At 36.0% G+C, this 17,051-nt stretch overlaps 2 protein-coding genes across 6 annotated transcripts in view; one reads left to right on the plus strand and one right to left on the minus strand.

Moving 5' to 3' along the window:
- Nucleotides 1–6,217, plus strand: part of LOC139960435 (arf-GAP with dual PH domain-containing protein 1-like) — a 38,106-nt gene extending 31,889 nt beyond the window's left edge. Inside the window, exons 8-9 of one of the 3 annotated variants that reach the window (XR_011790516.1) lie at nucleotides 1–4,782; nucleotides 4,816–6,217. Coding sequence is in view for 1 of the 3 variants with exons in the window: in XM_071958779.1 (XP_071814880.1) it covers nucleotides 1–234 (234 nt within the window). In the remaining 2 variants the exon portion in view is untranslated. The other 2 variants (XR_011790517.1, XM_071958779.1) reach the window with 2 other exon arrangements.
- The window catches only part of LOC139960437 (alpha/beta-tubulin-N-acetyltransferase 9-like), a 16,138-nt gene continuing 1,331 nt past the window's right edge, over nucleotides 2,245–17,051 (minus strand). For 2 of the 3 annotated variants that reach the window (XM_071958782.1, XM_071958783.1), the window contains exons 3-8: nucleotides 14,979–15,088; nucleotides 12,434–12,493; nucleotides 11,480–11,560; nucleotides 9,428–9,487; nucleotides 8,508–8,602; nucleotides 2,245–7,390 (exon numbers count right to left, since the gene is read on the minus strand). In XM_071958782.1, the coding sequence (XP_071814883.1) occupies nucleotides 7,262–7,390; nucleotides 8,508–8,602; nucleotides 9,428–9,487; nucleotides 11,480–11,560; nucleotides 12,434–12,493; nucleotides 14,979–15,088 (535 nt within the window). In that variant the 3' untranslated portion in view covers nucleotides 2,245–7,261. The remainder of the gene's footprint in view (nucleotides 7,391–8,507; nucleotides 8,603–9,427; nucleotides 9,488–11,479; nucleotides 11,561–12,433; nucleotides 12,494–14,978; nucleotides 15,089–17,051) is intronic. The other variant, XM_071958784.1, reaches the window with a different exon arrangement.

Consider the following 17,051-nt stretch of genomic DNA (forward strand, 5'->3'; position numbering starts at 1 on the left):
GATGCCCACCCCCTCAAGACCGTGGCCATCGGGGGCAAGAAGGACCGCTTTGCATGTCGGGAGGGCGTCCCGCCAGGCACCCTGGATCAGGGTTTCAGCTTCACCCTGGTGACGCCGGACAGAGAGTTCTACCTGAGCTCGGAGACGGAAACAGAGAGACGACAGTGGATGGAGGCGTTATCAGCACTGGTCAACAACCCCGTCAACCCTCAAGATTACGACAAGCCCAACTGATGAGGAGGTTTCTTTCTATGCAAAAATTTCAATTCCATTCGTGTTTACTTTTCCCGTAAAAATGAGGTTTCCGCTCATTTACACACAGACGGCCGTGTACAAAGAAAGAAACTCTGGTGGCAAAGTTCCTGTCTAAATCCCTCATCAAATTTAGTCCAAACATAACTGGGAAAAAAAAGTCTTTACAGAAGTGAGAACCCATCTTCTTAATCTCGTCTTTTAAGTCGGTTGGCAGAATTCACAAATTGTTAATGGTCTGCATGCATTACCTGTACAAGTGCAGCTTGTCTCAGTAGAGACGATTAAGGAATCCACATCACTGCTTCAAAAGAACAGGGTTCGCATAGATATTGCTGAAATTTTCTCCAGTACAGACCTTAAATCCTGAATAAGTGATTTAAAAAAAAAAGGCAAAACATGCCATTATTTACAAGGAAATTTAAATCGTTGAAGCTTCAAATGTTGATGTTAAAATCCTCTAATAATTAAAATCGATCGAGTTCCATACCTCAAGACTGAGTGAATGAACAAGATCTATTTGCCTTTTCATAGGGTATGAACCTTTTAGGAAAGGGGAGTAATTGACAAAGGGTCACAGGGTAGGAACCGCAATGGAGACAACAGGAATATGAACATGAGCATCCAAAGGGAGTAAACGACACAGGACCCAAAGCAGAACTCTTACCACAGGATGAGCTAACCCTTAAAAACCTCACACTAAGACTGTTAGACTCACAAGCACTCTACCCACAGATAAAAGGGGGGGTCCAAGCTAGGGGGTCCTTATTATTTACTATGCTTAATATTAAATGAAGTGACAAGACAAAGGCAGATGTTTTTGAGTACAACAGATTCTTCATGATACAGTGGCTTACTCTTACAAAATTATACAATTTTCCAAAAGGTATTAGTGAAATAATGTTGCTTCTGTGTTTAATACAAGACAACCAGAAAGTCACAAACTTGGAAATGTCACCTATACAGAGATTCTATTGTGAGCTTTGGGTATTAATGGAATGTCACAAGAGATGTCTTTTGTATTCAAAAGCAAACATCACCATGCACAGGCCTAGAATAGCAAGTCTTCCTTATTAACAAAATGAATCATTGCTGAATATCAACCAATTCATAGTTATATGCACAATTTTGGACAAGAATAGCAAGTCTTCCCTATTTACAAAATGAATCATTGCTGAATATCAACCAATTCATAGTTACATGCACAATTTTGGACAAGAAGAATAAAGCAAACTTTTTGGAGCAGTTTCGCAGGCTCTGAAGTTTGTCCCCTGTAAAGTACTATGGTTGCTGTGTACAAAGATCGTTATACATATCGGCACTTGCATAGTATTTTACATAGTATTTTACTCATTTTACATAGCTTTTGGTGATGCGATACCAGATCAATTATTCTTTGTAGACACCATCGATTTCACACAGAAACGATCCACTTAGTATAAACGTGAGGTTACTGTAACTTTTGTTGCAAAGTGGGAATGTGGTTTATATAAAAAAACAAATAAAAAAAACAGGCTACTTCAATTGTATTGACTGGAATTTTATTACAGTTCTAATAATATGGATGGCAGTGCTAAAAGTGTGAAGAGGTGTAATGTAACAAGGCTAGCCATATGACTTCCTTCCTTGTTGATATTAACGCACCACGAGTAGGAACCTGGAAAACTAAAAATAGAAGTAACATGATATCCCTCTACTACAACAGCAATTAAGAATTTAGGTAATGACAAATTACCGAACAGGTGTTCCAAGGTTTTTGTTTTTCTTTGAAAGGTTTTGTCCTGTTTGCGTGGAACATTGTTGTTACTAAGCTATGATCTATTTTATACGTGATTCAGTCGTCGAGCGGCCATGTTGTTGTTTTTCTTCATGAACGTTAGGCATTTTAGTCAAAAGTATAATCTGACAGTGCTGATGGAGTGGTTAGAATTGTAGCTTTAATTACACCCACCACCCTCCCCCACCCCTTTCCTGGCTACTCAAAAGTTTTGGTTTTCTGTCATTTTGTGTTATTTTAACATCCAATTGCTGGATATAACTTTGCTAGTTGAAGCCAGCCAAACTCTCTGTGTATTTCAGCAAATTTGTAACACTGTCTAAAAACTGAACAGTGCAATGTTTCTACTAATTGTGTTTCCTTCCTACAGACAAAAAGTTAGCAGTTTGCCTGTACAAACTATCTATGCTAGCTAGATGTAAGCTTGTGTAAAGTGACACAGATTTGTGTGAACTTTCAAGCCTCTGTGGTCAAGTCTTTTGAGCACCATTTGCTGGTAAATGTCAGCCTGCATATCAAATTTCAAGGTTTTGCATTCGAAAGCTTTGCAAACACTTAACAGTCTCAACTAATATGTATATTTATAGGTATTAACATAGTTTTGTTTTTCATTTCCAAATTGAAAAAATTACATCCAATCCCAAAGAACCTTCATTGTGTAAAACTCTATGGTTGCTAGGGCATCGACACCACAGTGAGTTACGTACTGCGACACATTCAGTAAAGAGAAAGAAGGGGTTACTCCTTCTTCACTTAATTAAGCTGCTACATAAATCAAGTAGAGATAGGTTGAAGGTGATTTTCACTTTCGCATGGATCTGGAATCACTGATTTTCTAACAATTGTGCGGGGAATAAAACTGCTTTCATAAGTCAAAGCTAATCAGAGTATTTGATACATTTTACTGAAATTTGATGCCGATTCAATGGAAAATTATATCTTAAAGGCATTGAAGACTCGCCCCAAACCGCATGCGGCCATCTGAAAAAGTTAACTTTCTGTTGCTTGCAAGTGACATTTCGTTCGTGTCGCTACAAAATGCAGACAGTAATGAAACGTGATACCTTGTTATCTTTTATCTAGACCTGAGATGTCCATCGCTGCTATGTACACTGTGTTGTGGGTATTGACCTTATCTGCATGTATTCACTGTGCACTAGTGTCTAATAACCGACGGTAGCAAACTGTGTGTGTATCTTCTGGGATCGATGGTGGTGTCTAACACTTCTGTTACACCTCATTCGAAACTAGGTCAGATTACCGGCATGAGACGTTTCTGTGTGTGCGAGTCTTCAATGCCTTTAAGTGGCTTTAAAATTTCACATGTGATACACCACTTACCACCTTGATTTGTAAGTGAGTGCTTGGCTATCTTGCAGTCTCTCTGTTCTACCAGTCTGTCTTTTATAATTTTTTCGCCCATCATATATTTATATCTTTTATGAATGCTCTAAAAACCAAAGCTTTGCTGGACTACATGCATCACACGCACTACGATGTGTTGAATGTTTAAAAAACAGCGTTTCGCCCAGATTTCTCTGGTGCCTTTGGTTTTGTGTATGAGAAGGTAGTCATGACGACCTGTGGAGAAACATTACCTGCCACTTCTTTCTGTTCGTTAGTTTTTCATTTCAATCTTTAAACAAATTGTGGCTTAATTTAAATCTTTATGACAGGGTGAAGTTGTCTATGTGTCTTGGAATTATGGATGTTGGGTCGCACATTATCAAAATATTTATTAAAATGTGGTAAGACATAGAAGTGTAAAGGTTAATTGGAAAGTTTATTGACTCTTCATTAGAACTACAGATGCTCTGCAAATTGTGGGGCATGACCCATATCCGGGTGGCAAAAACAGTTTCAATGGATCGCTGGATTCTTACAACCTTCAGGAAATTTATCCACAGGTTTTTGTCACAGGGTGGCATAACAAATAATTAATACATATGTCTAGTCAAAACCTTGTGAATGTTAACTGTTGCAAGTTAATCCAACTTTAACAGAAATAACAGGCTATAAGATCCACACAATTTCTGAAAGTTGCTGTTTTCTACTAATGACCGCTTGTTGGTGTATAAGATCCCCCTCATTTGTACCAATTTCATTTTCTTTTAGGACCCAATGTATGGGTGGGGTGAGCAGTTGTAGTCATGTATGATTCTGTAACTTTTATTCATCTACAATCATGTTATTAGACGAAGAATCATTACATTTCACAGAATTTTAGCGGTCGTCATAAAGTTTGTGCGATTTTTGTTGCCGTACTAACCCGGTTCTGTTCACTGTTGCTAATTATATTAAATCTGTCTTATTTTCTGATATTAAGAGAAAAATTATTTATTTTTGCAAGAAATAAATGCATGCAAGTTAATGCCTATTTGTTCAAGGTATGCTACTTTCATTTTGTCTTTCTTAAACATCTTTTCACAAAGTTTTCTATACTTAGTTATCCAATTAAATTTATCTGAAGTTATATATTTTTTTCATTTTCCAAAAGTAGTTACGAGCAATATCACTTGCTTGCTTGAAATTCTGATATAAAGGTAAAAAAGGTGTAGGTCATGTAGTGTGCGAAAGGTAGGATTATGTAGGTCATATAATGTGCGAAGGTGGGATTGTGTAGGTCATATAGTGTGCGAAGGTAGGATTGTGTAGGTCATATATTGTGGGAAAGGTAGGATTGTGTAGGTCATATAGTGTGCGAAGGTAGGATTGTGTAGGTCATATAGTGTGGGAAAGGTAGGGTTGTGTAGGTCATATAGTGTGCGAAAGGTAGGAATATGTAGGTCATATAGTGTGCGAAGGTAGGATTGTGTAGGTCATATAGTGTGCGAAAGGTAGGGTATTACGTTCTGGTGAACCATGATGTGCTAGCTTATACTCTCGGCGACGGACATTATGTCATCAATAGCTATAAAAGGCCATGCTCTGTTACACACTGATATAAATTTAAGAGCAGAAATCCTTCCATTTTAACAGCAAAGGCAGAGTAACTAATTAATAGAGTAAAACGAAAAACTAAGCTATCTTCTTTTATCTTTTTGGTAGACAACTGTTTAAAGTGAAACATTAACATCATTTAATAAATTAATCAATAATTGATAAATTATGTATAAGAAAATCAAGAAAAGCCATTTCTAGAGTTTTGAGGCTCATGATGAACAAAATTTGAAGGGGAAACACCAGGTATGTAATTCTTAAATGTGTTTCTGCAGGCTAAAGGGATCTTCAGTTTTACAGTCATATTATTTGAGCAGCTGTATGCTCCTCGTACACTTGAAAGCCATGCACAAGAAAGAAATGCACATTATTTCCATCGAATGATACTAGGGCGTCTGGCAAAATACAGTTGGTGTTTTGATTGCATTTATAATAGCAGTGCAAGTTTATTTTGGAGATTATTTTGTTTCCCTGGAAAGTGAGCACAGGCAGGGTCGGATTTTGTAGGCCCTTGGGTTACAGGTACTTTGAGACCCCCGTTAATATTTTCAAAAGAAAAAAAGTTATAGAAAACTTAGTTAGGCAGTGCAATGGAGTAACAGTGACATTTTTTGCGCACCATTTTGCAGTTAGAAAGAAAGACAAGAATATTATAAATAATTGGTAAAATGTATGAAGTTGCTTATCGAGTAGCGTCTCAAAGTTGCAGTGAGGTAACTGTATATAGCTAGTATATGCCTAATACTACAGGAGCCCTAATGTCACAGAAGCCAAGCTAGCTTCGTATGTATTTTTGCCAATGTTCATTGGAAATGCCTGAGACAAAATAGGCACACAAGTGACATTACAGTAAAAGGTACCTTCAACTTTTGTGCCATATGGGACGGGGGGGGGGGGGGGGGGGGGAAGAGGTATATTCTGTGAATAAACTTCTATTAAGACTTATGGACAGGCATGTTAGGCTAGCAGTATTCTTTAAAGCATGAATACAACACTTTGCTAAAACTAAGAAGTCCTCAATGTTCATTTGTGCCCTTCAATTTAATTGTACAAGTTGAATGAAATTTGACTTTTTTCTACAATTTTTCAACTCTTCACTTTTCTTCAACGATCTAAGAAAGTAATTGATATTAATATCGTTTATTAACACTTACATTAGTGCTCTGGTGTTGGGTGTATCTATTAAAAGAATATAATTTCTACCGGTGAAAAATGATGTTGATATCAAATAAACAAATTTCAACTCGATATGTTGTTTCCTTTTTACTGTTATTTCATTTCCCATCTGGCAATACAAGAAGAGCAAGCAACAAGTTTTATACATTATTATTCTGATAATTATTATTAAACCTAAACAAGCATGTGTACAAAGCTCTCAAAGTCTTGAAATTATTAACCTCAACCAATGTGAAAGGAAGCAGGGCTCACAGGAGGTGAATGGCCCCATAACATAATAAAAATAGCAGCGTTTAATAATAATAACAGTTAATTTTTACAATGCTTAAGCGACCACAAATGTCCAGATCATGTCACAAAGAAAGTCCATTTTGTTCAGCACACTTCTTTAGTTAGCATATTTCTCTATCATCCTAAAGCCATAGCTTACATTAGATGGTATAACTTTGTACAGTCTGATACCCACTCAGTCTCAGTCAGTCTCACACTCAGTCTCCCTCAGTCTGACAACCACTCAGTCTCAACCCAGTCTGACAACCACTCAGTCTCACAAAGAATCTATATGGCTGCCACTACATTGAACCTTTCATGCCCATAAAGTTCTAGGATTGATCCGTTAGCATGATTTCGTGGACCAAATTTGCAAACGAGTGACTTTGATTTGAAAGTCGAGTTGAGCCCTTGCCAATGAATTCCAGTCGAGTCATCGACTTAATTGAGTATCAAATCTTGTATATGCTGTGGATCAGTGATGGTTTGTTGAAAGTTTTCATTGTAACTGTGGTTGTACCAACAATTAAAGTTAACAGATATCTGTTAATGCTGGAAGCTTGATTGATACATCACAGAATGAGACAAAGAGAAAGTACCATTGTCAACATAATCATGTCTGAAGGCTAACCCATTTACAAAAGTTCACATAGATCTTTGACCAGGCTGTCCATCAGCAAGACTTCAATGAGACCATTCCTGCCCCTCGTCACGAAGTCATTTCCGGATTCATTACCTCCAATACGAATATGATAAATCACACTTGAATAATCATTGTTACGGCCAGTAGATGAACGACAGATGATTGGTGACAATCATAGATGAACGACAACGAATAACAGATCATCAGTGGACGTCTTTCGATCTGTATTCCTCTATCAGTGACCCTTCAGTCTTGACTTTCAATGTCTGATAGATGTCAGAGGTCACCGGTAGTTCTAAAGTCACTTCCTGGAAGACTTCGCTACGAGCTATCTACCGACAACATGGGAAGACGAAAAACAAAGAGAATGAAAAATGAGAGAAAATAAATGTGTGGGACATTTGATGTCTTATAATTAATACGTACATACAGAGGGCTAATCTTGTCCAGATATTTCAGTGTTTCGCAAAGTAATAATAAATAATAATATGCAACTTATACAGTGCAATATGCAAAGGCTTTAAAGCGCTTTACAAAACATAATACATAAAAACAAAGTCGTAAAACATAAATACAAAACCAATACACCTAACAAAGATAAAATTACACAATGTAAAGTAAAGGAAATGTTAAAAATACAGTGTAAAACTAAATCAAATATGTGAAAAACTACTAAAATAACTATGTAACTATTTTACAATATACAGAATCAATAATAGCATAAAACACATAGCAAATATATATTGCACAAATATTGCAATGGAATTCAGTTATATAAAATGGTGACACTAAAACAGCCATAAAAGGAAAGATATATTTATGTGTCATAGTACTAGAAACACTAAGTACTAGAAAAACTATTTACAACAGACAAACCTAGGACCATCAGAAACATTAAAACCTTCAGCAGTTTGCATTTTACATATTTCACAACAAGATGAATTCAGGCATGCAGGTAAGGTTACAGATTAACCTTTTCTTCATAGTAGGATACTGATAACCATAATTTTGAAAATAATCAAATTATTTTTTTTCTATTTCGGTTTCATTTCTTTGTGATTTATGGTTTGACCTTAGGGTAAAATTATTTTTTTCTATTTTGCTTGGAATGAAACAATATTTTGGTCAAAAATCAGTTTTATTCATCTGATAATCAAATCATACAATACACTAGTAAGACTGAGATGGTTAGGAGAGCCTAGAAAAAAAAGAAAAAACTAACAACAAGTAGATAGAGAAAAGAGTGTCAAATATAAAATAAAATAGAACTTTGCTGGTTCATAAATAATTGATTTAACATTTTAATATTTAATATTGACATTTAACATTGATTTAATATTGATTTTACAAATTTGATGAAAACATTTTTGATTCAATATGCTTTGTACATTACCAACCAGTCCCTTTCCACAACCAAGTACAAAGTTGACAAAGTTAAAGGCAACTTACCTCCTTAAATCCAAGTTTACTAAAGAGATTCAAGCTCTTGCTGTTTTTCATACCAATTTTGGCAGTGAATTTCTTCAACCCTAATTTATCCACACCTGAAAGAAAAATTGAAGAAGAAATTCCCATGAACAACTTGCAATGTATATAAAGCCAACAAAGGGTTACTTAGCTTTATTTAGAGGAAGGGTGACCAGAAGTACCCAATGTCCGAGGACGGTCCCAGCGAGTCACGCACTGTTGCCAGATGAAAAAGTGTTCCCTAAAACTTCCTAGATTTCATTCTCTGTTCCCTGATAATTACAAGTGTCTCAAATTATCTCCAAATTTGGATAAGTGTCATATATATATATTTCATGATCAGCTTTATTACCTCTGATCATTACAAACCTCTCTGTGTGCAGATGAAATAATAGGTGTATTCTAAAAGCTTTTATAAGTCAGAATAATAAGATGCATATATACACGTTCAGGGCTGTGCCCAGGATTTCCTGAGTGCCGGTTATACTGATTTTTGAAGGTGCTCAGATGCCAAATGCTGGCACTTGTGTAGCTTTTGAAGCACATACACAAGTACTAGTTTTGCTAACAATTTACATTTTTAAATTTTTTTTTAGTGAAATATATTACGTACCTGGTAAAAATGATCTCTTCAAAAAGATTTTACAAGGGACCAATTGAGAGCTGTAAGTAATGTTTCTCACATGCGTAACTGATGAATTATTAGTCTGTATGATTTTGGCATAGGCTAGGCCCAATTTATGTTGAATATATTGTTACGAATGTCGGGATTTTAGATGAAAATAGTGCTGGGCGGGATTCACGATTTTTAAGACAGTGCTGGGCAGTAATTTTTAGTGCTGGGCGGTGCCGCCCAGCGTGGGCACATCCCTGCACATTTATGCTTTCCACAAATTACATACCGTATTTCATCATCAGATATATCGCCTCTCTCCCAAATCCTCGGCCTCTACAAGATGGTTCTGTCAAGTCAGTAAAAAAAAGAGTTGTAATAAGTTATGATTCCATCTTTGAATACATTGGTATGTTTATGTAAACACTAAGTATCTCATGAAAAACTTTCATAACATGGAAGCAAATGTTTAAATGAAGGACATCTAGTAGTTTGACAACGTGTTTAATACTGGCAGAGTGTGTTCAAGCAAAAGAACTCAGGCAAGGATATTCAGATATAACTAAATGTGAAATTATCACATGCAGTTACTGTACATAATGACGAAACAGGGATTTCATGTCGTTGTGATTCAGGTACTATAATTTAAGGGATATTCCAATGGCTGAAGTTGATTAGTTAAACAAATTCACTGCAAATCGAGTGAATAATGTTGTCATGACAATTAAGCTGAAAATTGTTTTGGCTTCTCTTTCAAATATTTCGATCATTGATCATTTATAATCAAGCAACCATATCTCGAGTTAAGGGCAAGATACCAAGATCGGCTGTTCATCTGACAGTTTGGAATAATTTTCTCTTTAATGCAAGTGTTTCACTGTCGGCTTCTCGAATATTCCATTTTAAAAGTAAGCTGGTAAGATATGAACCAACACACTGTCAGCTCCAGACTTCATACATCAGAACTGTTATCATGAAGATAGCACTGTGCACTCTTTAATACAATTCTATCACAAAGAACACCTATACTTCGCATGATCTCAATGCATCTGTCCCTATATAGGAGTTACTCAAATATATTGAATACAATTCCTATGGTCCTCAAGTTCCTTTACTTCATATTTTGCTAGCTAGTGATTCATTGAATCTAAAAAGTCATAAAAAAAATTTAAAATGTATGGCAACAAAAACAACCCCCCCCCCCATAGAAAAAAGAAAGAGATAAGGATCATCATAAAATTCTTGCAAGAATTGTTTGAGCTTGAAACTAATAGACGCTCATTTGACGAAGAGAAACCAATATATAATTGACTATTCTGTGCAATTCACTTATCTGCACTTGAGAAGGTCAAACTGTGACAGCTGGCTCATACACATGCACATATCCTGATTGTTCATCATTATTGTCCAAAGCCTAGTGGTTATGGTGTACGCATATAAAGCAGGAGGCCCAGGTTCAAATCCTGGTGGAGGCTGGAAGTTTTTGCACTGTTCTGAATTTTCCAACTCACTACGATTTCAATATTATATAGATATTCATTGTCGTTTACCTCCATTTCATTAAGAAAGTCTGTTCAAAGTATCTCTTTCTAGATTCGGATTTAGGAATCATCATTTATGATTTCCAGTTGGTTAGAATCATGTTTGATCTCTAGGGTAAGGCAAATATGTCACCAAAAACAGAACTAGTATTGTTCGATACAGGTGACAAACGCCTACAGTGGAATTACGACTTTCCGTACCGGTTTCGAACCTCTGGACAAACAATCAGCGTCCATAGCCTAGTGGTTAGGGTTAGGATTATTAAAAAAAGTGTCTGGTAATTCTATGAATGCTATCACAAAGGAACATTGAATGGGTTGTTAACTCTAGGAAAGTAATAACCTTTGGAATTACAATGAAACCACAAGTCAGATGTTTGATGCTGTCCTGGAAAAGCGTCTTTGTTTACTTCCTCTGTAAACGGTTGGCTTTTTGATTTTGAATGAAGTGGCTTCAATTCATAAAAGATAGAAGGAAAAAAAAAAGAAAAAAAACTTGGCATATCTTTTCTTGTTTGTGCACTAAATTTGTGTCCATGTTAGTCGGATATTCCTTTGATGTCGTCCTGGAAAAGCAACTCTGTTGACTTCCTCTGTAAACTGTTCCCTTTTTTATACTTGAATGAAGTGGCTACAATTCATAAAAGTAAAGGTTGACAAAAAAAAGACAGAAAAACAAAACTGGCATGACATTTCCTGTTTGTGCACTAAATCTTTGTGATGTGAAAGAGGAGTGTGGAAAGGTGGGGGGGGGGGGTTGGGTGTGGGGGGAGTGATGAGGACAGAAATCAAGAGCTTACCAGCAACCATTATTTCAATTTCTGCAACAGATTTGTCTTCGTCGTTGTTCAGGAATAGATTGACATCTCCACTCATACAATCTGAAAAAGAAATTATCAGTCATCAGATTTTTCACACCACGTCCAAAATTCCTACAATCAACGCACAAAATCAACTGAATGACTAAAAAAACACATTAGAATGTGTAACAAAATAACCAATCGGCATTGAGCACATGAACCTTCATGAATACTAAGAGGCTCGATGCTCTTTCATTTGACCACAAATGCATCAATCAAGATATATTACCTTAATAATTTTTGGTCTGTCGAACATTTAGATGGCACTGGTGAATATTTATACCAGAGAAAAAGTGAAAAGGTTTGTGACAATATCTGCATAGCTATGTTTCCAACATATTTTGAGTTGCACAAAGTAACAAAGTATTTGGCTCATTCTATGTTGGGACCATTAATGTAGCCAGCAACAACTGTTACAAACATTAGTACATTCAATGATAATTTGCAGAACCAGACAGTTACTGTTACCTTTCTGTATAATTCATGCCCTTCCCCTCACCCCCTCCCTCAACCCTGAATGGACCAGATCAGAGAATAGTTATCTGGTAACCTGTGCGGCAAGATGCTACAAGAAATAACCAAATTGCTACAGTATAGACAATGTGCATAGATGGATAGCATGTATTACATATATACAATATCCCTCTTTACTATTTAAGAAGTTTATGAGTCCATCTCAAAAGTGACATGCAAAGATTGCTCAATGAATCATCTCCTAGTTTTGAAAATCTTACAGTATGAGTTATACATTCCAACCTACAGGTGCTAATAACAGAATTTTCTTTCAACAAGCTGTCAATCTAGTATGGATAGCCAACATGACTGATTCATGTTTTGAACCTTCGATCAAATCTATTTGGTAAAAGAAATTGCATAAAAAACCTTCAAAATTACCTTCCTCGGAGAGAGAAGCCCTCTTCCACTTATCCAAGTCCATTATAAGAAAAGTCAGTTCTGTGTGGTAACAAAAGGAGAAAGGAAAAATGGAAAATGGAAAGTTAGAATGGTAAAAGCATGATTCATATGCACCTATAGTCCTATAGTATGTTCTGTCCTACTCCATAACAATGTGCTATTGTCTGCTGCACAAAATGACTACTGAAGCTCTTTAGATGATAACTCTATCTGATTTCCAGCATTCAATTTGAGTACCTTTTAACATATATACTGAGTAATTCTGATAACATTAGGTTCCATTTTATACCAATGTCCAAGTACCGAGTTTGCATATCGAGTACCAGTCTCCCGATGCAATTTTTGGGGTTGCGAGTTCGAGTACCAATTATCAGTGTCTGTGTACACCGTTTTGTATTCTAAGTAATGAGAGGAATATTATCTATGTATTGTAACATGCTGTATTGAGGTAAGTTCATTTGAAGAAAACCAGCTGTGCAGTCTATTGGATACAAAACTATACCAAATGTTTGTTTTTTTTAGTCTTCAAAACCTGAAACCACTTTAGGTACTTCTATGTCACGGATGCTGTAATATTCTTGATGATAATGATACAAGAGATGATTCAAAGAGGAGTTGTCATTGCTTTGACTTCTGTATTCAGAGTGTCTCATTATACACACTCATTGTTCTTAACTACTTCTACTAACATGCGTCATATGTCATATACAAACATTCCTAAGAGTGACCACAGCCCCATGCTTCTTAGCGTAGGTTGGTGGTTACAATAACAGGTCATATTGTGGTTGCTATAGGGTGGTGTACAATACAATACTGTAGAATGAGTGCAATATGTTAGAGATGCATCATTGGTATTGTATTGAAGCGAAACAACCATTTGAGGAGAAAAAGGAACTCAGAAGTCAAAACAATAAGAGTGAAAATCAAATCTACAGTACGAAAAAATACCATAGTGCTGGGGAACAGCATTTAGGAATTGTACGTACAGTAATTATTAGCATGATACTCAGATTTAAAGTTCCTCTTTCACTGATCAATAGAAAGCTTACCAGGCTCTAAACTACTCTTTTAATGAACTGTATGTCAGTGTTTCCTTTTTAATTATTTGCCCTTCATGCATTTTCAATAGTAATGCTTTGAATGCTACTATTCAATTTGAAAATCAAGCCCATTGCTAAATTACTTACAACACTTAGCAGTTTAATTCAAACAATATTGCACAAATATTCAAATAACCTCTTTCACATGTAGATAAAAAACTGCAACTGAAAATTATCACCACTCAGCAATTGAGTGAACCATTCGATTAAAACGTAACACTTTCTCTTCGATCAATTATCAACACTTATGCTTGTCTTTCTCATAACAAAATAAGTAAGTAGCTACACGTTTTGTTATTCAAATTCTGTGACAGGAAGCAATTTGTCTTAGCATTTCATTAATCATCAACAAAGCAAGTTTCAAGTGATCCAAATAGGCTTTCCACAAAATGGTGCTAATTTCAAAAAGTTTAAAGGTCACATGTTGAAAAAGGGTGTCCAGTTTGTCATCCTATGAAAACACAGAAGATACAGGGTGCTTGAAATGCAACATCCCTGGAAATTTATATTTGAACTTTTTCTAAGCATACATTATTAACACACAAAACCATAAAGATCTGTTTTGTCAATAATGTACAGAATAATACTTTTAAAACTTGTATGTAGTATGTATACATGCTCCTTTCCAAAGAAAACTTAGAAATGTAAGCTATTATTATAGGCACACAAACAAGCTCAAACAAGCACAAACAATGCTCTCATATGCAAATGTCAAGCAAGCCTAAAATGCATATCAATATGTTCGTCAAAGTTGTTGTCATGATAGGATGCAGCAAAGTAAGAAAAATATATCCCACCATTCTTTCAATCTTTCCAGATGGGGAAAGCAGACCTCACAGGCTGTATGAGCAGTTAACTTTACGTGTTCAAAGAGATGGATGGTTAAAGAGGGTCAAACAAATTTTTGATAAACTATTCTTTCTAATGTCATTGTTCAAAGCACTTGTAATGACGGTATGAGCAGTATGAAATATCCAGTTTCTATCTGATGAAAGATTTAAAAACTATTCATACTGTCAGTACAAGTGCTTCCAAGCATGACAGTATCAAGTGGTGTTAGCATTTGAAAATTTGTCCCCAACTGGCTGGAGTCAGGCACGTAGCCAGGAATTTGCCAAGGGAGGGGCAAACCTGTAGGCAAACTGAGCCGTAGATTCTGCATTGAAAACTATCTAAGCGTAGCGCCACCATGGGTTGGCGCTACGCATTTAAGAAAATTTTGGCAGAAAATGCCTCCCAGATCGCTGGAAATGGCACTTCTCAGGCCTTGTAAGTTGCATCTAAGCTTGAAATTACTAGCGATATCATAAAAACATACAAAAAAATATGCTCAAGGGGGGGGCGGTTGCGCCCTTCGTCCCCCCCCTTGGCTACGCACCTGGCTGGAGTTAGAAATAAAAACATGAGTGAAACTAGAGACTCACTGTTTTCATCTTGTTGCCAGCTCAACTGCATCTCATACTCCTCTTGAAGAGTGAGTGGCTCCGAGGCTGTTAGTTCTTGCAACTCTTTGGATTTCATCCACTCATGATACCTGAAAAAAAAGGGGGAGGGGTGGGGGGCATTTACAGAAACTGCTTCAAGATAATCGAATGTTTTGTTCGATTAAGAAACATAGTATATATAGCCAGTAGTGTTTATGATGCATTGAACAATTTAGCATTATATAGTGTAGTTACCCTAATCAATTTTATGGATTTGACATATATAATACAAACAGTGTACAAAAACTGCTATACTGTACATATAGCTTGCATTGTGGTAGCAGTTTTCATTATTCATACTATTGTATTATATGACTGTCTAACAAATTCTAAAAAAATACGGTCACCTATTGTCAGAGTTCATAGTAGAAGCCAATTAGCAATTTCTTATTTCCTTATCATGATTGCTGATGTCTGATTTTATACGAGAATTATTCTGATGAACTATCGTATTAATCAACAACTCGTGGTACAAAGGTTTTGTCAAGATATGCACTCCTTGTTCCAGAAGAAGGTACTTTTGATAGTTTTAATAACATTCATGGCAAAGCATAAAACACACCGACAGCTTGCAGAATAAGTAGGTCGGTGTAAATTGTTTATACATATATGATAACTGGCTGACAATTAATAGCCATTATGATGTAACTTCTAGTTTCATGTTATTAAGTTAATAAACTACAGTCAGGCAAACAGACCACAATAGGTGTATAGACTCATTCCTGCCTGGTGTGAGATATTCTCTTATTCAAATAGAGTGGAGTATGTGGTACATATATACTACTATCACTGTATCTAGTATCATTGCATCATCACTAGCTCATGCACCTTAGCCTTTTTTATTATCTGCTGCCACCCTTACATGTGACTGTCTGCTAATTCTAATTCCACACTATTCATTTTCACTTCCATTTGAATACTTGCCTGTTCCATCTTTCAATTTCAACCTGTTTCCTCTGTTTTTACCTGCCTGATGAATGGATCCTACTAGGATAAAAATGTTATGACCTCTAAATTTACAAACATTTACCAGGTTTTTTTGGCAGTAGCTATAGGCAACATACAGACATGGAACCCCTTGCTCCACCAATGACATCTATGGACATGGTGACAATGACTTTGTTGCCCTGCTTACCATTCAAAACGTCCCTTTACCAAAACGTCCCCGTACCAAAACGTACCCGCTTTGGGCCAAACGTCCCTGTTGGTCAAAACGTCCCCGTAAGTCAAAACGTCCCCGTCTATCACATTCATTCACAGTTGTGAACATATATTAATTTTAAGTTATAATTTGGCTAAGTTATCACCATGCAAGTTGGATTACAGGCACTAAATAAATCATGAAGGACTATATCGGAATATATATTTGGTATGAAAAAGGTATACGCTATATGTTTTTCAGTGAATTAAGGAATTAAGGAAGTTCTACAACAAGAATGTAAATAGTAAAAAATCCTTGCAAAATGACTTATTTACATCTATTTTACTTTTGATTTCGGAAATTTTGGTCAACAATTACATAACATTGAGATAATATTCATATTCCAGATGATATAAACTTTTGAAATATAATCGTGAAATGTGTTGTAGCTTGGCCATGTACTTCTTTTCTTGAGCGCATATGCGGGAAATGTCCCTGGGGATGGGGGAGGGGGTTGAAAAGTTGCTTCATATCGACATTTTTGAACATTGCAAAGAGCCCATGTGCTACTAGGAAAATATATCACTTTCATCTAGCCCGTCTCGCATATTCCAAAAGTAACTTGTTGTATGTAAACAAAAACAAAAATCTTTTTATTCCCTTTCCTCAATATCGTATATATATTCATTCAGAAACCAACTCGTGTTTAAAAAAAATCCTATTACCCTACAGCGCTCTTGCATTCCCTTTTCCATTTATATTATCTTACATCAGAAAATAATACTCAAAAATATTTCCGCCCTCATAGCCAGCACTTCCCACTCCTAAAAACTGTGTTTTCAACCTAAACTGTACTTATCCTTACTTTTTGA

This window comes from Apostichopus japonicus, chromosome 19 (genome assembly GCF_037975245.1).
Source record: "Apostichopus japonicus isolate 1M-3 chromosome 19, ASM3797524v1, whole genome shotgun sequence".
In the NCBI taxonomy this organism is placed as follows: Eukaryota; Metazoa; Echinodermata; class Holothuroidea; order Aspidochirotida; family Stichopodidae; genus Apostichopus; species Apostichopus japonicus.